Source organism: Etheostoma cragini, chromosome 21 (genome assembly GCF_013103735.1).
Source record: "Etheostoma cragini isolate CJK2018 chromosome 21, CSU_Ecrag_1.0, whole genome shotgun sequence".
Classification (NCBI taxonomy): Eukaryota; Metazoa; Chordata; class Actinopteri; order Perciformes; family Percidae; genus Etheostoma; species Etheostoma cragini.
In genome coordinates, this window is record NC_048427.1 from 13,937,058 (window position 1) to 13,960,311 (window position 23,254).

The 23,254-nt window shown below is 42.0% G+C and overlaps 1 protein-coding gene, 1 long non-coding RNA gene, 3 other non-coding genes and 1 pseudogene across 5 annotated transcripts in view; 5 read left to right on the top strand and 1 right to left on the bottom strand.

The window, feature by feature from the left end:
* Positions 1-11,624, bottom strand: part of LOC117936959 — a 13,608-nt gene extending 1,984 nt beyond the window's left edge. The window contains exon 1 of the long non-coding RNA XR_004655062.1: positions 11,613-11,624. This is a non-coding gene — a long non-coding RNA (uncharacterized LOC117936959). The remainder of the gene's footprint in view (positions 1-11,612) is intronic.
* rhbdf1b (rhomboid 5 homolog 1b (Drosophila)) overlaps positions 1-23,254 on the top strand; it is a 46,598-nt gene that overhangs the window by 3,489 nt on the left and 19,855 nt on the right. The window contains exons 2-3 of the mRNA XM_034860508.1: positions 21,986-22,123; positions 23,012-23,151. Of these exons, the coding sequence (XP_034716399.1) occupies positions 22,010-22,123; positions 23,012-23,151 (254 nt within the window). The 5' untranslated portion in view covers positions 21,986-22,009. The remainder of the gene's footprint in view (positions 1-21,985; positions 22,124-23,011; positions 23,152-23,254) is intronic.
* Positions 15,629-17,792, top strand: LOC117937133 (annotated as a pseudogene).
* trnai-uau lies at positions 18,162-18,255 on the top strand. The gene is made up of 2 exons: positions 18,162-18,199; positions 18,220-18,255. It is a non-coding gene; the product is annotated as a tRNA-Ile (tRNA).
* trnai-uau lies at positions 18,926-19,019 on the top strand. The gene is made up of 2 exons: positions 18,926-18,963; positions 18,984-19,019. It is a non-coding gene; the product is annotated as a tRNA-Ile (tRNA).
* Positions 21,200-21,293, top strand: trnai-uau. The gene is made up of 2 exons: positions 21,200-21,237; positions 21,258-21,293. It is a non-coding gene; the product is annotated as a tRNA-Ile (tRNA).

The window sequence follows — 23,254 nt, forward strand, 5'->3', positions numbered from 1 at the left end:
TATAAGGTGTTGGTTGCACTGATGTAACCAGCAGATCTGCCACGCGTAATCGTGGCTTGGCAATGGCATCATCAGTGCATTTAGAGAGAACTGATGGAAAAGATAACTGCTGTCTACAGATGTCTGTGAAGAGAGACACCATGTGGAAAGGAAAGGCAGTCACTATGCTATAGCTGTTGTCTGTAGCTGATGACAGATGCACTCACTTAATAATCTTGATGGATTCTCTTTGGCATTGATACCATGATTAAAAAAAAGCGGAGTGTTTGCTTTGTGATCACATGTCATCTCTCTCTCTCTCTCTCTCTCTCTCTCTTTCTCTCTCTCGCATCCTTTCACTTTCAGTTTTTCAGTTTTTTTCCCCTCACACTGTAACGCTGAATCTAAACCACGGCCTTATCAGAATGACACATACACCTAAGTCAAACCAAATACATCCATCACAGATGACATAAAAGAGTCATACTTGCATGATTTTTCATTACAGAAGAAAATAATAAAGAACCAAACAATATATATCGCTATAGTTCAGGGTTTACATGGGGGATCTTTCTGTTACTCTCTGGGATATAACTATACATTTGCAGTAATACTAATCCTCTTTTCAACCCCCACCCATAATTACTTTTATCTGTTCTCTGTGGTGAACAACGTTGTTGTTTGGTTTAATTTTCCTCTTCCAGCCTAGAGATAGAGACAGAAATAGAACTGTAGTACATCAAACAGGGTTAAACTGAAGAATCGGGTACTGTATGTACAGTGGAAGTATGCCCTAATGTGTCACTGAGAGGTCATTAGTAAATTATTGAATTAAGGTTATGACAGCAGTAATGAATAATGGGCAGATGTACTTTACTTTCAAACTGCTTATGAATCTTTAAAATAAAATGCAACCAGACATGCAGATTTATCAGCAATTTCTGTAATTTAGTTTTTTTTCACCTTGCAATAAGTAGATAAGTTGCTCCCCCCCCCCCACCTCCCCTCCCCCCTCACACCTGTGAAAGTATCACCTTGAGTTAAAGATTCACTAGTTTGAAATCGCTAGTTTGAACAACTGTACTATTCTAATTGTGTGTTGTGCTTAGGGGTGGCGGAACAAATCGATACAGCATAGTACCGCAATATTTTCAGTGGCAATGCTGCATTGATACACTGATGCAGTACTTATCTTTTATTATGTATCTGTCCATGTAGGTCAGTTTGTCTGCTTGACAATCCCATTTTGTAGCAACAAAATTGAAGTGAGATGAACAAACAGAAAAATGTATCTTTTTAGATAAAACAGATGTTGACAAAGTTTCCTTTCATGTGAAATTGCGAAAAATTTGAAGTTGGGAAAAAGGTTGTAAATTGCAGAATATTGCAATATGTTTTAAATCGCAATAATATTGTATCGTGCCATAAGTATTGTGATGATATTGTATCACTGATATCGTATACTGCAACTGCAACTGTATATGTATCACTGATATTGTATACTGAAATACACTGCAAAACAAGTGTTTGCTAAAATTACTGATTGTTAGCAAATACCTTGGCAAGACCAAAAAACATCAATGAATTGATCCTGGCTGCCTGAAGCCTGACATAAATGAACCACATTCTAATTTAATACAATTTATACTCCTTATTGATCCCCTATGGGGAAATTACAATGTACACTCTGTTGTTTTTGTTACAAACCATTCATGCACGAATAGATATTAGAGTGAGTGGGCTGTCAGTGCTGGACCAGCACCCTCAGCAACCAAGGGGGGGTTTGGTGCCTTGCTCAAGAGCACCTTGGCAGTGCCCAGGATCTGAACCTGGCATATCTTCAGCTACCTGTCCACACTCCATACTTTGGTCCAAATGGGGACTTGAATCAGTAACCCTCCTGTTCCCTAACTTAACTCCCTGCTGACTGAGCTACTGCCACCCCTACTCCATTGCATTGGGTGACAATAATGACATGTTCTTTACCATGAACACAGACAACTAGTTCAGTGTCTTACACACCTATATGTGGCGGTGTGCTACACCATCAACACCGGCCGCCATTCATTGCGTCTTGTTGTTATTCTTATTTTTTTAACACTATTTAAAACACACATTTGTTCAGCTGCATTTCCTTTCCCTGCTTTACTCCGTCTCTCTGTCACTCTACACACACTCAGCTTTTCCCCTCCATGCACACAGCGTCTGTCTCCATGAACAAATGTGTTGCCTACTTAGCAACTTTGTCGCTAGATTTAGTGACTTTTCAGACCCCCTTAGTGACTTAATTCAAAAAAGTGGCTAGCAACAAATCTGGCGACTTTCTGTAGAAAAGACATTGACTTTCTGTCATAAAAAGTCCTTGTGTGCGCAGGCAGGTAGAACAGGGAGAAGGGACAGGGTTGGGGGGCTAGTGGAGGTAGGAGAGACAGCAGGACGCAACGGTAGGAAGACTCAGCTGAGCTGGCCTGGCCCAGGACAAGCCGGCCATCTTTGAGAATTCTTCATTGATCTTTTTCCCTCCTTTTGTAAAATTTCTTTTTTAACTTTACAGAAATCTTCCGCACTGCCCTGCCTTTGAGTCTTCTTAAAGGTCCCGTGACATGGTGCTCTTTGGATACTTTTATATAGACCTTAGTGGTCCCCTAATAGCATATCTGAAGTCTCTTTCCCAAAATTCAACCTTGGTGCAGAATTACAGCCACTAGCGCCAGTCCCACAAAGAGCTTTCCTTAGAATGTGCCATTTCTGAGTCTGTAGCTATTGAGGAATGGGGGGGACTCCAGATCGGCCCATCTCAGCTTTTATTTTCTCCAAGGCAGAGCAGGATACCCAGGGCTTGTTTTACACCTATTGCCATTTCTAGCCACTGGGGGACCATAGGCAGGCTTGGGGAACGCATATTAATCGTACAAAAACCTCATAACGTGAAGTTTTCATGCAATGGGACCTTTAAGAAATAGCACTGCACTTAACTTACTTGCTGCTATTCGGAACTGTCTTTGTTAATTATTTTATTTCTCTTTGTAGTTGTTTAGTAGTGTAAGGCTAATAAAGACATTTTTATGTATTTATTAATTTCTATAGTATTTGGTTGGCACCGAGACCTGAGTTCTTATTTCATTTTCCTCATCCTTTTGTGTTGTGAGAATGACAAATAAAGTATCTGTCTACTGTATCTTTCAGATAGGCTACCTAATTAATAATTTTAAGGTACAATAAATTCCTGTATTGAATTTGTGATTATTTCTATTTCTTTCTATCTACCTTGCTGACACAACCACTAAGCTTTATGCAATGATTGCGTAATGACATCAAAAATATGCAAGTGAGCAAATAACGTCAGACATTTTGCATAAGAAATTCTTCAATAGGAACAGATATTCTTTTTCTTGAACTTGTAACAAAAAGTCTGGTTGAATAGCAAACTGTCCATCAAAAAGGAATTTTAATCAGCCCCTCATGCGACATATACTGGCCTCCAAACTTCAATGCTCGCTTGATGAGAATGCTGTCCCTCGGCCATAGTTTTTGAAGGACTTCTCCTGAAATCCTGAATGACTAATCTCTGTTTCCTTGAAACCGCAATTATGACCTCCATTTTTCCCTTTGAATATTCTTTTCAGAGCCAATTCTCTCTCCACCCACTATCTTACCCTAATGTGGCATCTGTGGGCAATTACCATTGCGTCTTCATACAAGGCCAGCCAACAGAGAAAGCTGTTGTGTTGGCGCTCTCAGCATGAGTTTGCTGGCTGCGTGGAGGGACAGCCGGAAGGAGGGATGGTGGGAGGGATGGATGGCTGCTGAGGAGGTCTATTCATGTCTCCAGGCGAGGCAATTGTTGAGTAGACTCTTATTGTGGCGGCGGCCTTCCTGTCACCATGCAGCTAACACAAAGCAGCCTCGTGAGGGTCAGCTGAGCTGCTCTCTTTGTTTCTCATCCTTTCTGTCTAACCCTCTTGACTCCGTCTCTCTTTCCATGTCTGCCGCTACTCACAAAACAGTGTGTGTCAAAACAGACATCTATTCTCCAGTGAAAGATTGAAGCAATTTACCATGTTGGGGTTTACTGACTTACATTACAAGACAAAGACCTATAACATATATAGGACAATATATAGGAAAACCTTGAAGATGTGATTATAAAAGCATTTATGGCTGAAAAGGTTCATTTTTAGATTCACGCTGTGACTAGAGGAGTAGTTGCATGGCCTTATGTGTGATATTCAGAGGATGTTTTGTCACTTCCAGCAAAAGTCCTGTGTGCACTGTAGTCTGGTTTAAATATTTGGCTAGAAATGACTACAGTGGGAAAGCCAATTAGAGATGCTTACCATTCTTCCATCTATACTTTTTCCTTGAGAAACCGACAGTGGATCTTATCAGACAGTAACTGGTGTTAGACTGTGTGAAAATGTATGATGACTTCTCTGTTTCATAGAAATTACATTTATTTACTTCAAATTTGGTAAGTTCTTTTGGCTAAGGAAAGGCATATATATTAAGCTGGTCTGGGCCTGCAGTGACGGAGTAACATGGCATGAATTGAGGTCAGTGTTTGACTACCCGCGTGCCTTAAGGTAAGAATCTCTTATTAAGTATCTTGCATTATGACAAACCTAATTGGTTTATTTGACGATATGTCAAGTTGTTTTGATTTAGTGAACGCTAGCCATTGCAATTTGGATGTAAGGTGAGGTTTTTATTGTCATAGAGTCTAACATTATGATAGATTCCAAATTCCACTTGTATAAAGTTACTGACAGCGCTCTGGGAATACTCATTAAACAATACTAATGTTATCATTTTGCCGATGATTACAACATTGGGCTCCTCAGCCAAAGTGCCCAAAAAACTTAACGTTAATGTTAGTCCATGATAGTTCCATTTACTTTAGGCTAAGACAATAATACCTGGCTAATGCTGTCATAACTAAGACTTTATTAAGCAATTTGGTTTTGTGTTTGTTTTGGAACACAAGACTAATTTATGAGACAAAACTGTAGACATTTAGCTAAAATGGACCTACGTTACTTAGGATGTAGTTAAATGGAATGCTTGTTACAATACTTGCCTATTTATGTGGCTTGGTTTGCATGGCTGGCAGTTGCGGGCCGTAAAAACCAAAACACTGAGCTGAAAGACGCCAGAGCGCTGTGTGATCTGCTGTCACTATGAATATGTACATGGTATGTTGCCGTTTTATAGTTAAATAACAATTCTGCTTTGGGGTTAAGTGTAAATTACATAAACACATCCTTTCTCTAGCTTCAAGTCTGATTTTTCAATATTTTACTGAGACCATGATCTTTTCCTAACCATAACCAAGTGCTGCCAGTGCCTGAACCTAACCACAAAAACCTTTAAAAGTGTTTCAGTCGCCAAAAACAGATATTGTGTTGCAAGAACATGTTGACAAAAAAATGTAACATGCGTGGCATTACTTTGTTTCTCAAAGATATTGCACATTTGCCGGTGCAAAGACGAGATTGCCCGTAGACAGGGTTGATGAGAGAGACTTTGCTACGCTGCTTTGGCAACTGTAATGGATAAAACATGTTTAAATAAGCAGTATGCAATTAAGAGTGGATTTTCAAAGTCAAGTATTAATATATCAGAAACTTTGTTTCTCAAGCACTCATGGGGCTACAATGTTCCTAATTCTAAAGATGTGGTCAATCAACTCCAACAATTGTTGCTACTGTTTTTGATAGTCATGATAGACCTTAGCACAAACATGGCAATGCTCATGAAGTCAACAAAGACTTGAACCTAATTACATAGCCTAAACCTCATAATTACATGTTTAGTTTTCCCTGTTTTGTTACAAAGGTTATTGGCCTTTTAGCGTTCTTCGTGGATGTTTTGGAGGTCAGTTTTTCTGTAGTTCTTGGAAGAGCAGACAGCCAGAAGGTTGCACATACATGCAAGTATGAGTGAAAAGTGAAAAAAAGTGAAATTGTGGCTGCAAAATGTTCCCAGAACATGAAATAAGCACCACAATTTGAATATTTAAAAACAGTAACTTTCATTTTTATTTAAGGCAAAATAACCCAGTTGTAGCAAAGGGACAGGAGAAAAAAAGAGAATGAGTTTAATGCAAAAGAGTCAGCGGTGAAGTAAAAATAGCATGCATGTATGAACCTGCTTTTACAATGTGCTGTGTCAGCACAGGTGTATCTGTCATGCTTGATGAGGCCATCAATGTTTGGATTGGATAAGATAATGGGGTGGGAACTAGGTCAAAACCTAGCTAGCTCTGCTAAAAGCTAATTAGCTCTGGTAATTGTAAAAAGCCAAAATGAAAGAAGTCTGACTCGGTATGTTAGTTTGCCACGTATCTTAAAGTATGCCAATTCTTCAAAGTTAGCTACAGCTGAGAACCAGCCCCTCCGCCCTCTTACAGCGGTAAATCCACGTGGCTAATTTTCATAAATCTTTGGACCTCAGTGGAGGGAGGAGGACAGGATAAATGACTAATATTGCCTGATTGTCTACATACAGCATTTAGTTTCTGCTGGAAACTGAAAGTGTAATTTAAGTCCCAACGGCATAGTTTCCTTTGCGGTTCTAGTTTAAAGATGACTCCTTTTATAATTTGTAGGCCTATTTCTTTTTGTTGTTTGAGTAGTTAATATTTCACCGCCTGCCAAACCGATGCCCGCTAACTTCCTATTGGCTTTCTTGTTGAGCAATTGTGACGTTGCAGCGATCATCTATTTTTCCGGCGAGGCGTGAGTGACTCTTGCAGGACAACACACTAATAAGATATAATCTATAGAATACATTACATATGATATAAATGATCTGATTCGGATAAATGATCAAATAAGCATCCCTTGCTTGACAACCCTTTTGCTGTTCCGGCCTCTATCCCTGCTGTTCTCCTGGAGTTTCAAATTCCCCAATTTGCAAGAAAAAATATTTGCAAAAAACTTGCCGATCAACTATATTCAGTTCAGACATAGAGCAGTTTGCATCAGCTTCTGTTTTCGACTTACACTTTATAATAATTTAATATAATAATATCAGGAGACAGGAACCAGACGTCCTCTCTGCTTAGAAAACTCTGCTCTATCCTCTCAAGTCCTATACTTGGCACAGTAGCAGAGAAACCGTTTCACTTTCTCCAATGGCGTTTTTGGCCATCAAATGTGCCATGAGGTGCTGGAACAGTTGGAGTGATGAATGCTGTCTTTTTTCTTTAAGGAGTTTTTCCATTAAGTCATTTTTTAGGTATTGCCCAGCAGTTTCTACTTGCCAGTCATTATTTACTGTTTAACCTGACAATGAGTTAAAATGAACTGATTTTATCCAAAGCTTTTACTGACTTACTGTTTTTCTTGCATTTCCAATCTCAAGTCAAGTCCCTATGAAATGCTGTGGAACCCAATTAAGGAGCCAGATTATGTTTTTTAACAGAAAACTTAAACCTGCTAAAATCAATATTTCTACATTATAGCAACAGTGGATAAAGTGATTAAATTAGATTAGATAATACTTTATTCATCCCAGAGTGGGGAAATTCCCTTGTTACAGCAGCAGCGGTACACACACACACACACACACACACAATCGGGGCTTTTTCAACAACGCAATAAGCACAATCTGAAACTATGCAAATGTTTGTCCCATGCTGTTTTTGATTTAGATAGAAAATGTGTTTCTTGCATATCCATGTCTCTTTTCCCCTCCACACAGTGTCACAGTGCGTAATCTCTACTTGGTTGCAATGTTTTTCTTTCTTTCTGTGCTTTCATCTTCTCCCAACATGACAGGAAAGTTGCTCTGCTTTTTTCAACTCGCTCCATCTGTTGCTTTATTTTCCCCTTCGCTCTGCCTTGATACATACCAGGTCCTCTTAGGGCTGGGTGACATGGACCAAAAATCATATCTTGGTATATTTTTAAGCTAAATGGCAATACGAATATATATCTCTGTATTTCCTACAAAGGGGGCTAAATGTTCCATTGTAAGCCAAAGCCACATATGTGATATCACAAGCACTTTCTTGTTTGTTTTTTGTAGATGATTTTTTTTTAGCTTTTCCCTTTATTTGTACTGAGAGTGGATAGACAGGAAAGGTGGGAGAGAGATGGGGGATGACATGCAGCAAAGGGCCGCAGGTCAGACTCAAATACGGGCCGCTTTCCTGTTTGAAAAAAAAAGAAAAAAAAATATATATATATATATATATATATATATACAGTATATATAGCACTGTGGGAGAACATTTCCAATCATAGCATATGCATGCAGAACTTTTGGGTACTTTTTTTATGTCCCCAGTGTTAACCGGCAACATTTTTGATGTGTTAGGCATCTCTACAGAAGCCAGCAGCAGTTACCTTGAGGTTTTATTTGATAGCAAGCCCTTCAAAGAGCATAACACTTTTTTTCTTTTTTTTGTCTTCCTGTGCACACTGCTTTGTAAGAAATGTGTGGGTGTGAAGTGAAATTCAGTGAGTCAATCTTTGAATATTATAGATTCAAAACTTGCTTTCCCTCGGGCCACGCGTCAATCCAGAGTATCGGAAACACTTGAGAGCCGGAGTCTCTGCCAATCCTATAATCATCTTTAAATAATGGCCCTCAAGCAAGATATTCGTCACTGGAAGCAAGACCTGAGATTTTTGAATTATGCAAAACAGGGTGTGGTGGAAGTTTAGCCGAGGATTTGAACTTGTTCTGCTTTTTCCCCGGTTTAAAGTTGCCAATTAAATCTCTCTCGCTGGCAGAGGTGAGTTGTCGAGTAGAGAGAGATGATTGCGCTTAGAGGCAGACAAAGAATGTAGGCCTGACCTCTGATCTGCTCTGATTGTCCGCGCTACTGTTTATCTCCCTATAGTTAAGCAGCTTTTTATGCTGTTCTCTTATTTATTAAGGCCAAAGGACATTCTACCAGAGGAGAAAAAACATCTTTCTTAAGCATTTAAGCTTTGAATTCTTTTCACCCAAATTTAAAAAAAAAGCATACAACTAACGATTATTTTCATTATCGGTTAATTTCCATGATTAATCGTTTGGTCTTTAAAACAGAATGCAGGGTTGTGACAGAGTCAGGGGATATACTGTCTTACAACCAGCCTGACCTCCACGATCACGGCTCTCGTGTCTGTCATGCTGCAGCAGGCAGGAGTGAACACGGTAAAATGGGACGCAAAGTACCTCACAGGAATGTGAGGTATTTCCTACCTACTGTGTCACACAGTGAGGCACGTTGGACACAGGTTGCAGCACATGAGGAATCGATGATCGACCACAGAGCTAATTTAGATCATGCAAAAAAAAGTGGTGGAAGTTTGACAATTCTGAGTAGTAGAGTGTAGAGAGAGAGAGAGAGAGAGAGAGAGAGAGAGAGTAGGCCTGACCTCTGATCTTCTGATCTCCGTATAGTTAAGCAGATTGTTATGCTGTTCCCTTATTTATTAAGGCCAAAGGACATTCTACCAAAGGAGAAAAAACACATCTTTCTTAATCATTCAAGCTTCGAATTCAGTTCACCCAAATTAAAAAAATACCAAAAAAACCAAGCATATTTTGCGACTAACTGCTGAACTAATCTTAGTGCATTTAATTTTAGTACTTGCAAGAAAGCAGAGAGAAGTTAACAACTTGCACAATTACTCATCAACACATTATGTTGCAGGGTCAATAACTGATGGCTGTCAAGGGAAGATTAAACTCAACCCAGGTACCACACGCTGACCTATGGTGACATAGCAGACGGTGTTTTACTATTGTCCGCTTTCAGCTTTTTCTTATGCTTCCATGTATCAGTTAAATACCACTCTACCATGACAAATGACAAGGGAGAGGGGGGGGGGGGCACTGGTTTTCTACTAAAATGGATTCTAGGCTTTTTAGAGTTTCTCACAATGGCAGATGTTGTAATAGTTTTGGAAGACAGACGGAAGAGACACTTGTGCAGTGAATGAGAAAACCAGGTAACCGGGAGGGCATACAAGGCTTCAAAGGCCTTTATGTGACAGGAGGTCTAAGGGTTCTTCATTTTAAGAAGCTGCTACAAAGTTACTGGCTCGTACAGAAATATATAAATGTTACATTTGAAGATATGTTGACGTACATATCTAATTACTACATAGTGTATACAGTAGCTTTAATTAACTACTTATTGAGTGTGTCTGGTTTTGTAAAGTGTGTGTGTCGAAGTGGATGGGACACGGGTCAACCATTCCTGATCTCCAATGGGATTCGAGTCGTAGCAGCCCACGTCTGTCTGATTAATGAATTGCTCACTCTCTTGTAATTTGCAGTAACGAGTTGAATGACAGACAACACAAGACAGTCAAAGCAGTATTTTAAGGCCCTGACACACTGACCCGATAATCGGCCGTTGGACAGTCTGGCGAGGTCGGTGACTTGAGTCTGTTCGGTGTGTTGCGTGCGGTCATCCATCGGAGGGGCTGGGGGCCTTCATTTTGGCCGACCTGGCTCGGTCGGTAGGCGGGCACTGCCGGCAGTCGGACTCAATTGACCAATCTGATTGGTGGAGTGCTAACCCGGAAATGAGCGGGATGAGCGTGACTGGAGTCTGACTGACCTTTTGTTAATCTGATATGAAGACAGATTCAGCAACTGGATGACCTATTTCTTGCTTAAAATGTTTTTAGAAACATGTTTCGGTGAACAAGCCAGATAAACCAGCTGTCGTCGGCATCGCTTCGGTGTCCGACTGCCTACTCTGCCAGCAGTCAGCCGTCGGGTTAGTGTGTCACGGCCATGAGACAGATGGCTTCAACTCATCATCATTATCAGTGATACAATGAAAAGGATGAGAGTGTGACAGCATTTATCATTTATTGTTCTGCTCTCTGAGATGATGATTTCCATAACTGGCATACTGCTCCTGTTGGGGCAGATGTTTAATCATTCATTAGTGTTCGCAAGACTCTGCAAACAGAAACAAAAGGACCTACTGGGTTATGACTGTAACATCTGGCACAGATGAGAGAGCCCAGAGCATACATGGGCTTATGGTGGGGGGTGGAGTATAAAAGCACACGGCGGCACTCACTGTAAACCTATGCGATCTACTGGTGCTTTGATATATCACAGCAAACAAAAGAAATACAGGTGCACATGTTTTTAAGCTTCCAGAGCAGAGGATTTTATAGGATCTATAGAACAGATGATAGAATTTCCCTCAAAACAAACACATCTTATTTACGCCCAACAGTGTCTGGTATAAAGTATGGTTGTTGTCTTGTCCCCAGGAAGTAATGAATTCAAATTTAAGAGAATCATACAAACCATCTCTTAGACCATCTCCTATAAAGCAAGCAGATCACATGTCTGAAAGCTTGCCTCAATTTTTTGTCTTCTTTTAAACCCTTTGATGCGTGCAACATGCAAGTTCAAGACTTCACCTTTCACCTGGAGCATTCAATGTTCTTAGGGCTGCAGTCGGTCAGTTCCCACGACCACATGCCTGAAGCACTGTCCTGACAAGACTTACATCAAAGTTAAATTGGACCCAGCGGTGCTGTTGGGCAGGTTGTTGTGCCTATTAGAGCAGAGCAATGCAGAGCAATAAAGTTCAAACCTACCTGGACTGTCTCAGCATTCATCTACTGCAGCCCGGTTTATAGTAGAGAAAAGAGATCAACTCTTCCCTCAATAAACTATTTACCTTCCAAGTGACGATATGTCTCAGTTTGGACCCTTAAATTCAGCAGATACCTGTTTTTTTAAACAGAGCCTGCACAAATGAAGCTAAAGTAACAATGGCTGTTCTGACTAACTTTAGCTCATGTAGGACCAAGATTGGCTTTTCAGAACTTAACATTTGTCATCATCCCGTCCCCTCTCCCTCCCTTCGTGCTTCTGTTATTGTCTGGAACGCTGTTTGTTATGTTTGAAGGTGAAGGTTGGCACAGTTTGTTTTTGTTGATGTTTATGGAGCCTAGGCTGTCTACAGAGAGCGTGTTTTTTACAGTGTGTTCGCTGTATGTGACGATAAATGTTGTAGCCTAAAAAACACCTGGCAATGCTTAAATCACCTTTAAGTAGAAGAAAAAAAAAAAACTCCAGTTTGCAAGAAGGAGAAGAAACAAGAGAAGACAGAAAGAGATGGAAGAAAGAAAGAAGGGGAGGGAGCGAGCATTAGAGAATGAAACAAGACAGAGCAGAGACTATGTTTTTGGCTGCTTAACATAAAGATCCATTCAACCATGTATTGAATGTCGAAGCTTATTGACATGCAGTCACAGCCAGTTTCTATGCCACAATCACTGGGTGCCTCGGCCTCAAAGACCAGAGTTGGAGAGCGGTGTCAGAACAAGTCTTGCTTGGGTGCCAAGGGGATGCCCCTGTTACATTCTGTCTCGGCATGTCAGGAAATGTCACCCTATGTAAAAAGGATCCAATTACTCCGCTGTTTTGCTACAGTCCCCTATAGACCCGCCAGGGCTGCAGCTCTGCGCACAGAGTGCACATTTCCCGTGATAATTTTTAAGGGGTAACAACTATCATTTGACATTATTATTGACGGTGTGATCATTGGCAGTTGATCAATCTCAACCTAAGTAGAATCTAAAAGGACATTTTTGTCTGATGTTAAAGCCAGTCAGTTGGCGGTTTTGTGATGACTTCCGTTACTTCTTCCGCTTTGAAAATGAATAACTTCCTGCTGGGTGCTGATGACACCATTGCTGCAATATAGGCGCCCAATCAGGGGTCGGCATGGGCCTCTGTGGACTGACAGAAGGAGCAATGTCGTGTGGTGTACATCACAGGGATTACAGCCCTTAATCTCCCTGCCATGAAAACCCAACTAGATAGAGAGAGAAAAAAAGAAAGAGGTCATGGAATAAAAATGTTGGATGTTGGGAAAAAAAAATGAAGAAAGATTGATTTTTGGACCACACAGCATCTTTTCTTTATGGGGAATTGCAAAAACCAGGCATGTAAAGCTGGAGCAAAGGCTGTCAAGTGAGTGTTTTGTGTCTATACTGTGTGCATGTGAGCGTGTGTAAGGGTTTGCGTGCACATCATCCTTTAATTTGTAAGTACATGTGAGTCTTCTTTCAGGGCGCACACACACATACACACATTGAGTATCATCACTGCAGAATGGATGTGGTTACAGATTGCTCAGAGCAAGGTTTCTATTTGCAGGGGTGTGTTTATCCTCTGTGACCGAGTACGCACTAGCTACCACGCAGATCAAAACACACACACACACACACACACACACACACACACACACACACACACACACACACACTCACACACTGACGACGGGAACTGAGTGGCAAAATGAATCAGAGTCAACTTTCTTTAACCTGCCTTTAGGTGTGGTATACGTGAGTGTATTTAAACATTATATACAGTAAATGAACAATTCTATTCCAAAAAGGTGTCATTAAAAGGTATTTGTTTAGTCGGTGATCAGGGATCAGAGATTTAAGTTACTATGCGTATTCCTTTTATGTATAGGTATAATGTTTACCATCTTCACCATCTTAGTTTAGCGTGTTAGCATGCTACAATTTGATAATTTGCACTAAACACAGTACAGCTGAGGCTCACGGGAACGTCTTACATTTTTTCAGTTAACTGGTCGAAGATATTGAACAACTAGAATGACACTGGTAGAGTGCAGGCCTTTGCCAAGGCATGCCTCATCCCATGTAAAATGCGGTGTGAATTATTCCACTTGGAACTTATCTCACCAATTATACCAACACCTCATCTTACAATGTTAACAAAATGGACAAATAATTTGTGTTTCCACCCCGTGATTCAGATTTGCGGCAAAAAGTTATACCTTAGCCCATGCTACAGCCTCTACACCATGTTTCATGAAAATTAGGCTAGTAGTTTCTCCCATAATACTGCTGCCAGACAGCTAGACAAAACCATTAGACAACCACAGCTGAAAACATAACCACTTTGGCGGAAGTTATGATGGTGGCAATATAGGAAACATTTAAATTAGCAACTAAATTATTAGGGTTCCTCCTATTGGGAACATGAATTCCTGTACCAAATTTCATGGCAATGCATGTAACATTTGTCAAGACATTTCAGAACAAAAATCATGTGAGCAGCGAAGACATGTTCCTCTGGGAAATATGATTGTCTGTGCAAGATAGTTTCATGTCAGTCCATTCAGTAGTAGTTGTTATATTTCAGTCTGGACCAAAGTGGTTGATTGACCAACCAACGCCGCTTGTGTGACCAAAATGAATGAGATTAGCAATTTTAGCGTTTGGTTTGACTTTAGTCGGACAGGTTCAACTGTTACACATAGTAGCTTTGATGTTTTGTGTTTTTTATAACTATAACTACAGCATGGATTGGGGACTTACACCTGTTTTTTATAGAAAGTGATTGGATTGAATTGCAGGAAGCTAAAAAGATTGTGTCTACCATACAAATAAAGCAATCCAGTATGAGACTCTAATTTTAAATTCAGTGTCAAATTGTAGGAGAGAAAAATACAAACATCCACACCCCCAGTAACCTAAGGAGAACAGTATGTCAGGAACAAGCCATGATGTGTTTGGCATATTTGTTTTAAGTACACACACTTTTGATTTGTCCCAACATCTACCTTTCACTGAGAGCCACAAGTTCACACCAGCTCTGTAGGCATTGCATCTGCTTTCTGGGAAATGTAGGCAATCACTAGATAAATAGAGAAAGCCGTTAGCTTGAGAACTGATACACCGGAATGATATGACACCAGAAAATGATATAATTTATTGCAAAATAAGCCACCAAACATGTTGTATTTGACAAGTAAGAGCAACCACATGGGGATTTTCCCCTTAATAATTTAGTGCAACTGTTAATCCGTGTGTGTGTGTGTGTGTGTGTGTGTGTGTGTGTTTGTGTTTGTGTGTGTGTGTGTGTGTAGACATTTGGAAGCACATCCCGTTCTGTCCGAGCCAGTATGTATGAAGAAGTGATCCAGCTGCTGGTGTTAAATATCTTTCAGCTCGTTAAACTCATCTTTGGCCAGAAGTTTGAATATCGGCTCCAGCACCACGTATGATGGAGGAGATTATTGTTCGGCTGATGGCTTTACAGAAAGAGAGTGGCAGTCAGTAATTTCACTCCCAAAATTGAATGAGAGAATGATTCACAGCTGAGATGTACAGGAGCTCCTGGTTGGTGGCCGCTCATTACGTCTCTCCAGAGCCCCATGCAGATGTCCTATTATCCAGTAATAGTTGCTCCATTCCTGCTCAATGACTTCCCCTTGGCCTGAGCTACAACCCAAAGAACCACTCATGTTGTCTCAAGCTGAGCTGCAGCACAGACACATTTTTTTCACACTAAATGTCATTTTATTAAAGTGAATGAGGGACATTGTTAATGAATATTATGTGTTAACTTAGGTACGGATTCAGGGCCACACCTTAACCACACCTCTAATCACCAGCCAAACCTACATATACCGTGCTGCGCAGCTAGACTCGTGTCTCTGTTTGCTTGACGCAAGACGATCAGCGTTTCACGCTCTCAGTCATGGATCCGGAGCTATAGCTACATCACCTGATGTCAATGACGATCTGTACAACGATCTATTTGAAACAGGTCATGTTTCAGTCACGCCGCAGCACTCAGATCCCGTAATATGTCTCAACGGTGCCCATTGCGGTCCGCGGTCACCATGCCTCGGATTCACCCAGATCTCTTCTTCGCAGAACGATCCCCGGGTCCCAGCAGCTTCAGCTTCAGCTTCCATCTGCTCTCAGGCTTCTTCTACTTGTGGCGGCATTTCCTGGCTTCTCGAAACAGCATTGCCTGTGCCATGTAAACTCCTACCATGTACCCACGCTCTCCGTCTATGCAAGATCAGGTATGGTTCTGATTTCTTGGCACAGCTACCACAGGATTTCCACAGGATTTCCACAATCTCGCCATCCTTCTCTCCAATGAGAAAACCTCTGGGCCTGGTACCTACATTGAGTTGTGGGGCATTAACCTGAGTCATTGTCATTCCCAGCATTGCTGCCCTCTGAGAAGGGGAGGCGCATCATTCTGCTCATGTCAAACTTTTTCAGGTGCTCAGTTCTGTATGTAAATGCCTTCTTTTCTATACTTTTGTCCAATGCCGCTGCCATCCCCTCTTTCCACATTAGCGTTGTCTTGGACGGGGCGTGCAAATGCACTTCTGGCGGCATTTCCTGGCTTCTCGAAACAGCATTTCCTTTTTTTCTACGCGGTCTTTGTCATTCAGCTGTACATGACGCTGCTCACTTTGTGGGTTTGGCGGTTGCTGCAGGGGTCAAGATTCGCGTCCGGGTCTCCTTTGTCAACACTCCATGACCTATACCCCATTGTCATGGCTGCACTGATGTCAGTATCGTGTATTGGTCAGATGCCGTGCACCTGCACTCGTACTGGTAGTCATAAAAATGATTGCATTTAATGACCAGCCATTGTCAGTCCTCAGTATTACTGTGTTTTGACGTCTTTTCAGTGTACTTGAGCCGAGAGATTCCCGGCCTTCACCACATTAAAGGAAGCTGCTCTCCACTGGATCAGTAAATCCACATGCGTACGTAATATGCATGTGAATGATGTCATCGGACTTTGTGTTCTTTATGCATTCTATCTATCCATCCTTGTCTGCTTATCTGGTATCGGGTTGTGGGGGGAGCAGCTCCAGCAGGGGACCCCAATCTTCTCTTTCCCGAGCCACATCAACCAACTCTGATCGGGGGATCCCGAGGTGTTCCCAGGACAGGTTGGAGATATAATCCCTCCACCTAGTCCTGGGTCTTCCCCGAGGCCTACTCCCAGATGGACGTGCCTGGAACACCTCCTATCTCTAAGGGAGACACCAACCACCCTCCTGAGGAAACCCATTTTGGTCGCTTGTACCCTGGATCTCGTTCTTTCAGTCATGACCCAGCTTTCATAAACATAGGTGAGGGTAGGAACGAAAACTGACCAGTAGATCAAGAGCTTTGCTTCTGGCTCAGCTCTCTTTTTGTCACAACGGTGCAATTAATTGAATGTATTACCACACCCGATGCGCCGATTCTCCGACCAATCTCCTGCTCCATCGTCACCTCACTTGCAAACAAGACCCCAAAGTATTTAAACTCCTTCACTTGGGGTAAGGACTCATTCCCTACCTGAAGAATGGACTCCATTGGTTCCCTGCTGAGAACCATTTAGATTTAGAGTTGCTGATCCTCATCTCAGCCGCTTCACACTCGGCTGTGAACCGATCCAGAGAGTGCTGAAGGTCACATGCCGATGATACCATCAGGACCTCATCATCCGCAAAAAGCAGCGATGAGATCCCCAGCCCACCACCAGGGCGGAATCCGCATTGGTCCACTTCAACCCGAGGTTTGACTATCGGCCGAATCCAATAGGGAGGCGAGCCTCTCGTCCACCGGGGTAAACTCCAATGCAGCGGCGCTCAACCACTTGGTTTCTGCCACCATGAGCGGCGTCACCACATGCTTCAGGTTCCCCGGACAGCTAAATGCTGACCTGCGTAAGCTTGCTGTAAACATGGTGCCACTCTCCCTTCTCAACTTTTTCATGCCAGACTTCACTTCCTCACAAGCCGAGACAGCCAGCAGTACAGTTCACTCACTGCGCCAGAGCTCACCCAGCAAATGTTTGGCGCCAAGAACATGATTGCCGCCCTCAACACGCATCACGGCTGCTACCTGACGGTGGCTGCCATCTTCCGTGGCCGCTTGTCCCTGAAGGAGGAGAACGAGCAGATGCTTAACGAGCATCGGACTTTGCGTTCTTCATTCTTTCTAAACTTACTTAATTGGTATCTGCAAGTACCCAAATGCAAGTAGTTACTTGTAAGTACTTGTACTTGATCTTAAAAAACTGCCTTATTTGCACTGGTCTGCTTGCTGGCCTTCACACAGAGATGTCTCGTTTATACTTCCACTGAAAGGGATAAGCAGGAAAACCACATTCTCTCTCCAAATGCTTTTCTTTACCCATAGACCCTTACATAGAAGGATGTGAACAAGTTCATCAGCAAGTAATAGCATCACTTTTTTCTTCAGCCTGTCTCTGTTCATTGAGGGCATACTGTATATGTGTGTGAGTTGTGTCTCAGTGTAAGAAGACAGCCTAACCTTTGAGAATCCTAATGCCACCTGGTGCTAAAGATGCAAGACTTCAAAACAAACCTATAAATCTGGTGCTTTACGGAGGCTCCAGTGGCGCAATCGGTCAGCGCGCGGTACTTATAAGACAGCAACCTGCAGAGTGATGCCGAGGGTGTGAGTTCAAGCCTCACCTGGAGCAGAATATTTAAGTTAAATATTGTTGCTATCACTCTGCCTTGTGACACAGGCTTCTGTGTTCTAGAATGTCCCTAAAGTCAATGACCCTTTGTTATAAAAAGAATTCCTTCTGCTAAATTTTCCACCATTAGCTTTGGGTTTTTTCTTCAAGAGAAACTATTAAGTGCCTTGCAGAGACTCCAGTGGCGCAATCGATCAGTGCGCGGTACTTGTAAGACAGTAATCAGCAGACTGATGCTGAGGTTGTGAGTTTAACCCTCACCTGGAGAAGAAAACCTTTAGCCCGGACTGTCCATCACAGGAGGTACTCAAACATGAGAATTAATTAGAATCCAAATTTGTCGTTGTTGAGGAAGACCAAGCTGTACTCCCCTGCTGTACTTAAAAAATGAAACAAAAAACATGTACCATTCAGTATAAAGCCCCTTGGTGCTTTATGCACTTATGGAACGACTGGAGGATCAATAGGCATAAATAATCCGTTGTATGGAGTTAAATTGGACAAGTTCAATATTATTGCCATCACTCTGCCTTGTGAAACAGGCTTCCGTGTCTAGCATCTCCCTAAAGTTGATGACCCATTGTTATAAAAATGAATTCCATCTGCTTAATGTGCCACCATTAGCTTTGTGTTTTTTTCTTAAAAAGAAACTACAAAGTGTATGCTACAGGCTCCAGTGGCGCAATCGGTCAGCGCGCGGTACTTATAAGACAGTAACCTGCAGAGTCATGCCGAGGTTGTGAGTTCAAGCCTCACCTGGAGCAGAAGAGTTTTAATTTCAATATTGTTGCTATGACTCTGCATTGTGACGCAGGCTTCTGTGTCTAGAATCTCCCTAAAGTCAATGACCCTTTCTTATACACATGAATTCCTTCTGCTGAGTTTTCCATCATTAGTTTTGTGTTTTTTTCTTCAAAAGAAACTATTAAGTGCCTCGCAGAGACTCCAGTGGCGCAATCGGTCAGTGCGCGGTACTTGTAAGACAGTCATCAATAGAGTAACCCTGAGGTTGAAAGTTCAAGCCTCACCTGTAGCAGAAAGCTTTTAACCTGGACAGTCCATCACAGGAGATACTCATACATGAGAATTATTTAGAATCCAACTTTGTCATTGTTGAGAAAAACCAAACTGTACTCCCCTCCTTTAATTAATAAATAAAAGGATAAACATGTAGGCCTACCATTCAGTATAAAGCCCCTTGGTGCTTTATGCACTTATGGAACGACTGGAGGATCAATAGGCATAAATAATCCGTTGTATGGAGTTAAATTGGACAAGTTAAATATTGTTGCCATCACTCTGCCTTGTGAAACAGGCTTCTGTGTCTAGCATTTACCTAAAGTCGATAACCCATTGTTGTAAAAATGAATTCCATCTGCTTAATGTGCCACCATAGCTATTTTTTTCTTAAAAAGAAACTACAAAGTGTCCTGCACAGGCAACAGTGGCGCAATCGGTCAGCGCGCGGTACTTATAAGACAGTAACCTGCAGAGTGATGCCGAGGCTGTGAGTTCGAGCCTCACCTGGAGCAATTACATTTTTGAGAACAAAGAATTGGGCTATTAAAGCTGGACTATAATTCAGTTTGCTGGAAAAGGCTAAACAACCACCAGATTTGGAAAAGACAGCCCTCCTCCTGAATCGTTTCTTTCTCTGTCCGAAACCCCTCCTAGCAGACAAGCACAAGTTGAGGTTCAGTTTCTATGGCGACACTTTGCCTTGTGACTCAGGCTTATGTATCTACCTATTGACCCCATGATCTTTGTAAGCAGCATTGTCTGCCGCGTGAGAACGGAGAGGTAACGGTCACTTGGACTTGGTGTTGGTCATCAAAAGAGAGGTTTTATTTGTGCTGGTGAATTACAAAGCCTCAGCATTTACTACAATTATGTGAGGAGCTATTCGGTGCATGATAGAGTTCTATTGTTACTATGTAGCACCAGTGACACAGTAAGAAGCAGAAAGGTGCTGAGATTTTGAGTTTGTGCTCCACCTGACCAGCTCAGCGGTTTCACAATAAAATGCATAAGCCCGTGGGAAAGGAAATTATTTTTATTTGTGTTGACACTTTACATTAAAAATTGTCATTGCAAACTGCACTCCGATACACTGGTCTGCTCACTGGCTTTTACAGAGATGGAGAGATGTCTTGTTTATACTTCCATTGAAATGGTTAAGAAGGTAAACCCCAATTTCTCTCCAAATGCTTTCCTTTACCCATAGACCCATTGCCCAGTAAACAACAGGATGAGTGGATGCTTTGGCCTATTATTCTGGGCTTTCCCTCTGTGTGTGTAGCTCTTGTTCGATCTATCAGGCTCTCTTTGTCTGTTGATAGGTGGCCCGCTACACTCAGACCACTTATACTTGTAGATAGTCTGTTTAAAGAGGATATGAGCAAACTCATCAGCGAGTACTAGCATCCCCTCCTCTTCTGCCTGTCTCTGTTCGTTGAGGACATGCTGCGTGTGTGTGTGTGTGTCTGAGTGTAAGAAGAGAGCCTTATCTATGAGAATCCTGATGCCATCTTGTGGTGCTAAAAATGCCCTTCACATGTTGCCTTTAATTAGGGCTGCAATTTATCAGTTTTACTCGTCATGGGGATATCAGCTGTCATAATGAAGACAGTCAGAGATTTTTTTATGTCAGTTGAAAGTAAATATCAGTAGAAAACTACATTTTAAAATATAACTTTTTTTAGTGGTGCATTTTGTATTCAAGTCAATGTTTAATTTGTTCAATAATTGACTGTTGCAAATGATTTCTTTTCATTTGTTTTAAATTCAACAAGCTATTTGTTTGTATTTAAGCAAAATACTGAAAGCAGCAGAAATGCAGAACCCACTGCACTCCAATATTTTTTCACGAGTAATATTGTCATTGCATAGTGAATATTTCTCCTCTCATTGTGCATCCCTACCCCTAATTATTTCCTTTACGCAAGCTCCAGTGGCGCAATCGGTCAGCGCGCGGTACTTATAAGACAGTAACCTGCAGAGTGATGCCGAGGTTGTGAGTTCGAACCTCACCTGGAGCATAGATGTTTTGAGCTCGGCTGTCCAACACAGGAGACATTCTGACATTCTGACCGTCTCTGTGAGATTGTCCGACATGAATCAGAGCAGACACAACTTGTCATTGTTGAGTGAGACCAAACACATGTCAGTGCAGCACAGGTGCTTGTCACACATAGTCATTCCATCTGCATTGCTTTTAAATTTATATTCAATTATAAAATACAAAATATTTTACTTTTTCAAAAAAGAACATTTTCGTGAATTTTAAATTATTAAAGTTAATATTTTTATTGAGTCCGGCCACACTTGGCTCAGTCCACATTTCATTTACCCATTGGCTCATGCTATGAAACACCAGTTGTGGGTAAATTGCAGCTCATACTTATGTGACGTAGCTGCTTCATTCCTGTTGTAATGTCGGAGCATCAGTTAGTTTTACCAGTCCCTCTGCTTTGTCATGCAGGTTATTGATGATGCAGAGTTTGTTTATTCCGGGCATTTTGCCTCCACACTGATCTGTCTGAGCCCACAACGAGGAGCGAGGGGGATTACTGTTGCTCACACTGTCCAATGTCAGTAATTACTCAGGCCGGTCAATTGTTTGGCTTTTTGATGGTTGGAATCATTTTGCCCATCGTGTGAATGTCTCTGTGAATGCATTCTGACTGGGAGTTGTCCTACAGTCCCATTTTCCTCTGATTGTGTTGTCCAGCTGGCAGGCGTAGGGGGAGCTAGCATGGATGAGCCCGCCAGCAGGAACAGCAGCCTGCAGAGGAAAAAGCCGCCATGGCTAAAACTGGACATCCCAACCATCCAGCTGACGCCGGACGACACAGCCACACTCAGCCAGGTAAAAAAGTCAAAATAAATACACCTTTACAAACGCCACCATCCTAGCCATTTCGCAAGGCCACACTTGGATTGACCGTACCCCTTCCTCCATCATCTTAAAACAATCTGTCTGTCTATCATTAAACTAGTTTGGACCTACCTTTTTATGTGCTTTTTTTGTTGACCCATCTCCCAGAACAAAAAATCTTGTGCTGAATAGAACCTGTGTCCATGCAATCTGACAGAGGTTAACATGTATGGGGCGGCTGTGGCTCAGTGGTAGAGCGGTTGCCTGCCAATCTGAAGGTTGGTGGTTTGAGCCCCGCCCCTGCAGTCATTGTCGAAGTGTCCTTGGGCAAGACACTGAACCCCGAGTCGCCCCCGGTGCTGCGCATCGGAGTGTGAATGTGTGTGAATGTTTATCTGATGAGCAGGTGGCACCTTGTACGGCAGCCCCAGCCACAGTGTATGAATGTGTGTGAATGGTGAATGTTTCCTGTAGATGTAAAAGCGCTTTGAGCAGTCGTTAAGACTGGAAAAGCGCTATATAAATACAGCACATTTACATTTACATGTATCCCAGTCCAGAATTCCTGGACCTTATCACAGGGACAAAGGACATGAAGTAATTGGCTGTCCACTATCTTACACTTAAAACAATTTGGTGTGTCTTTCAAAACAAATCTAAACAATCTGGAGGGAGTCCAACAGAAGCAATGCATAATCTTGAATTCTTGGAATTGTAAAGTTTGGTGTTTAGCTGAAACTTTGTAAGAATAAAAGCATTCTCAGTTGTGACAAACTTTTTACAACCTTTTTACTTCCTTTTCTTAGACTTTTCACTTCACATAACTTGGCACAGAGGGCATCATCTGTATATGTGTGTGTGTGTGTGTGTGTGTTGCAGCCGGTAAAGCGCCTGCGCAGTGTCAGCATGCCAAGTGAAAACCCCCAGACACGCATCGCTGCCTTGGAAACAACTAACTCAACTAACTACCTCAGACCTCCTCTGGAGAGATTGCCCTCCTTTACACAGTCCATCAAGAGGTAAGACATGCATGACCAAATGCATCAAAATCAATAGCTTCTCTCTTCCAATCGACAACTCCTTGGTCTCCCCTTCCCCTCAGGTCAAGAGTCTGGGCGTCAT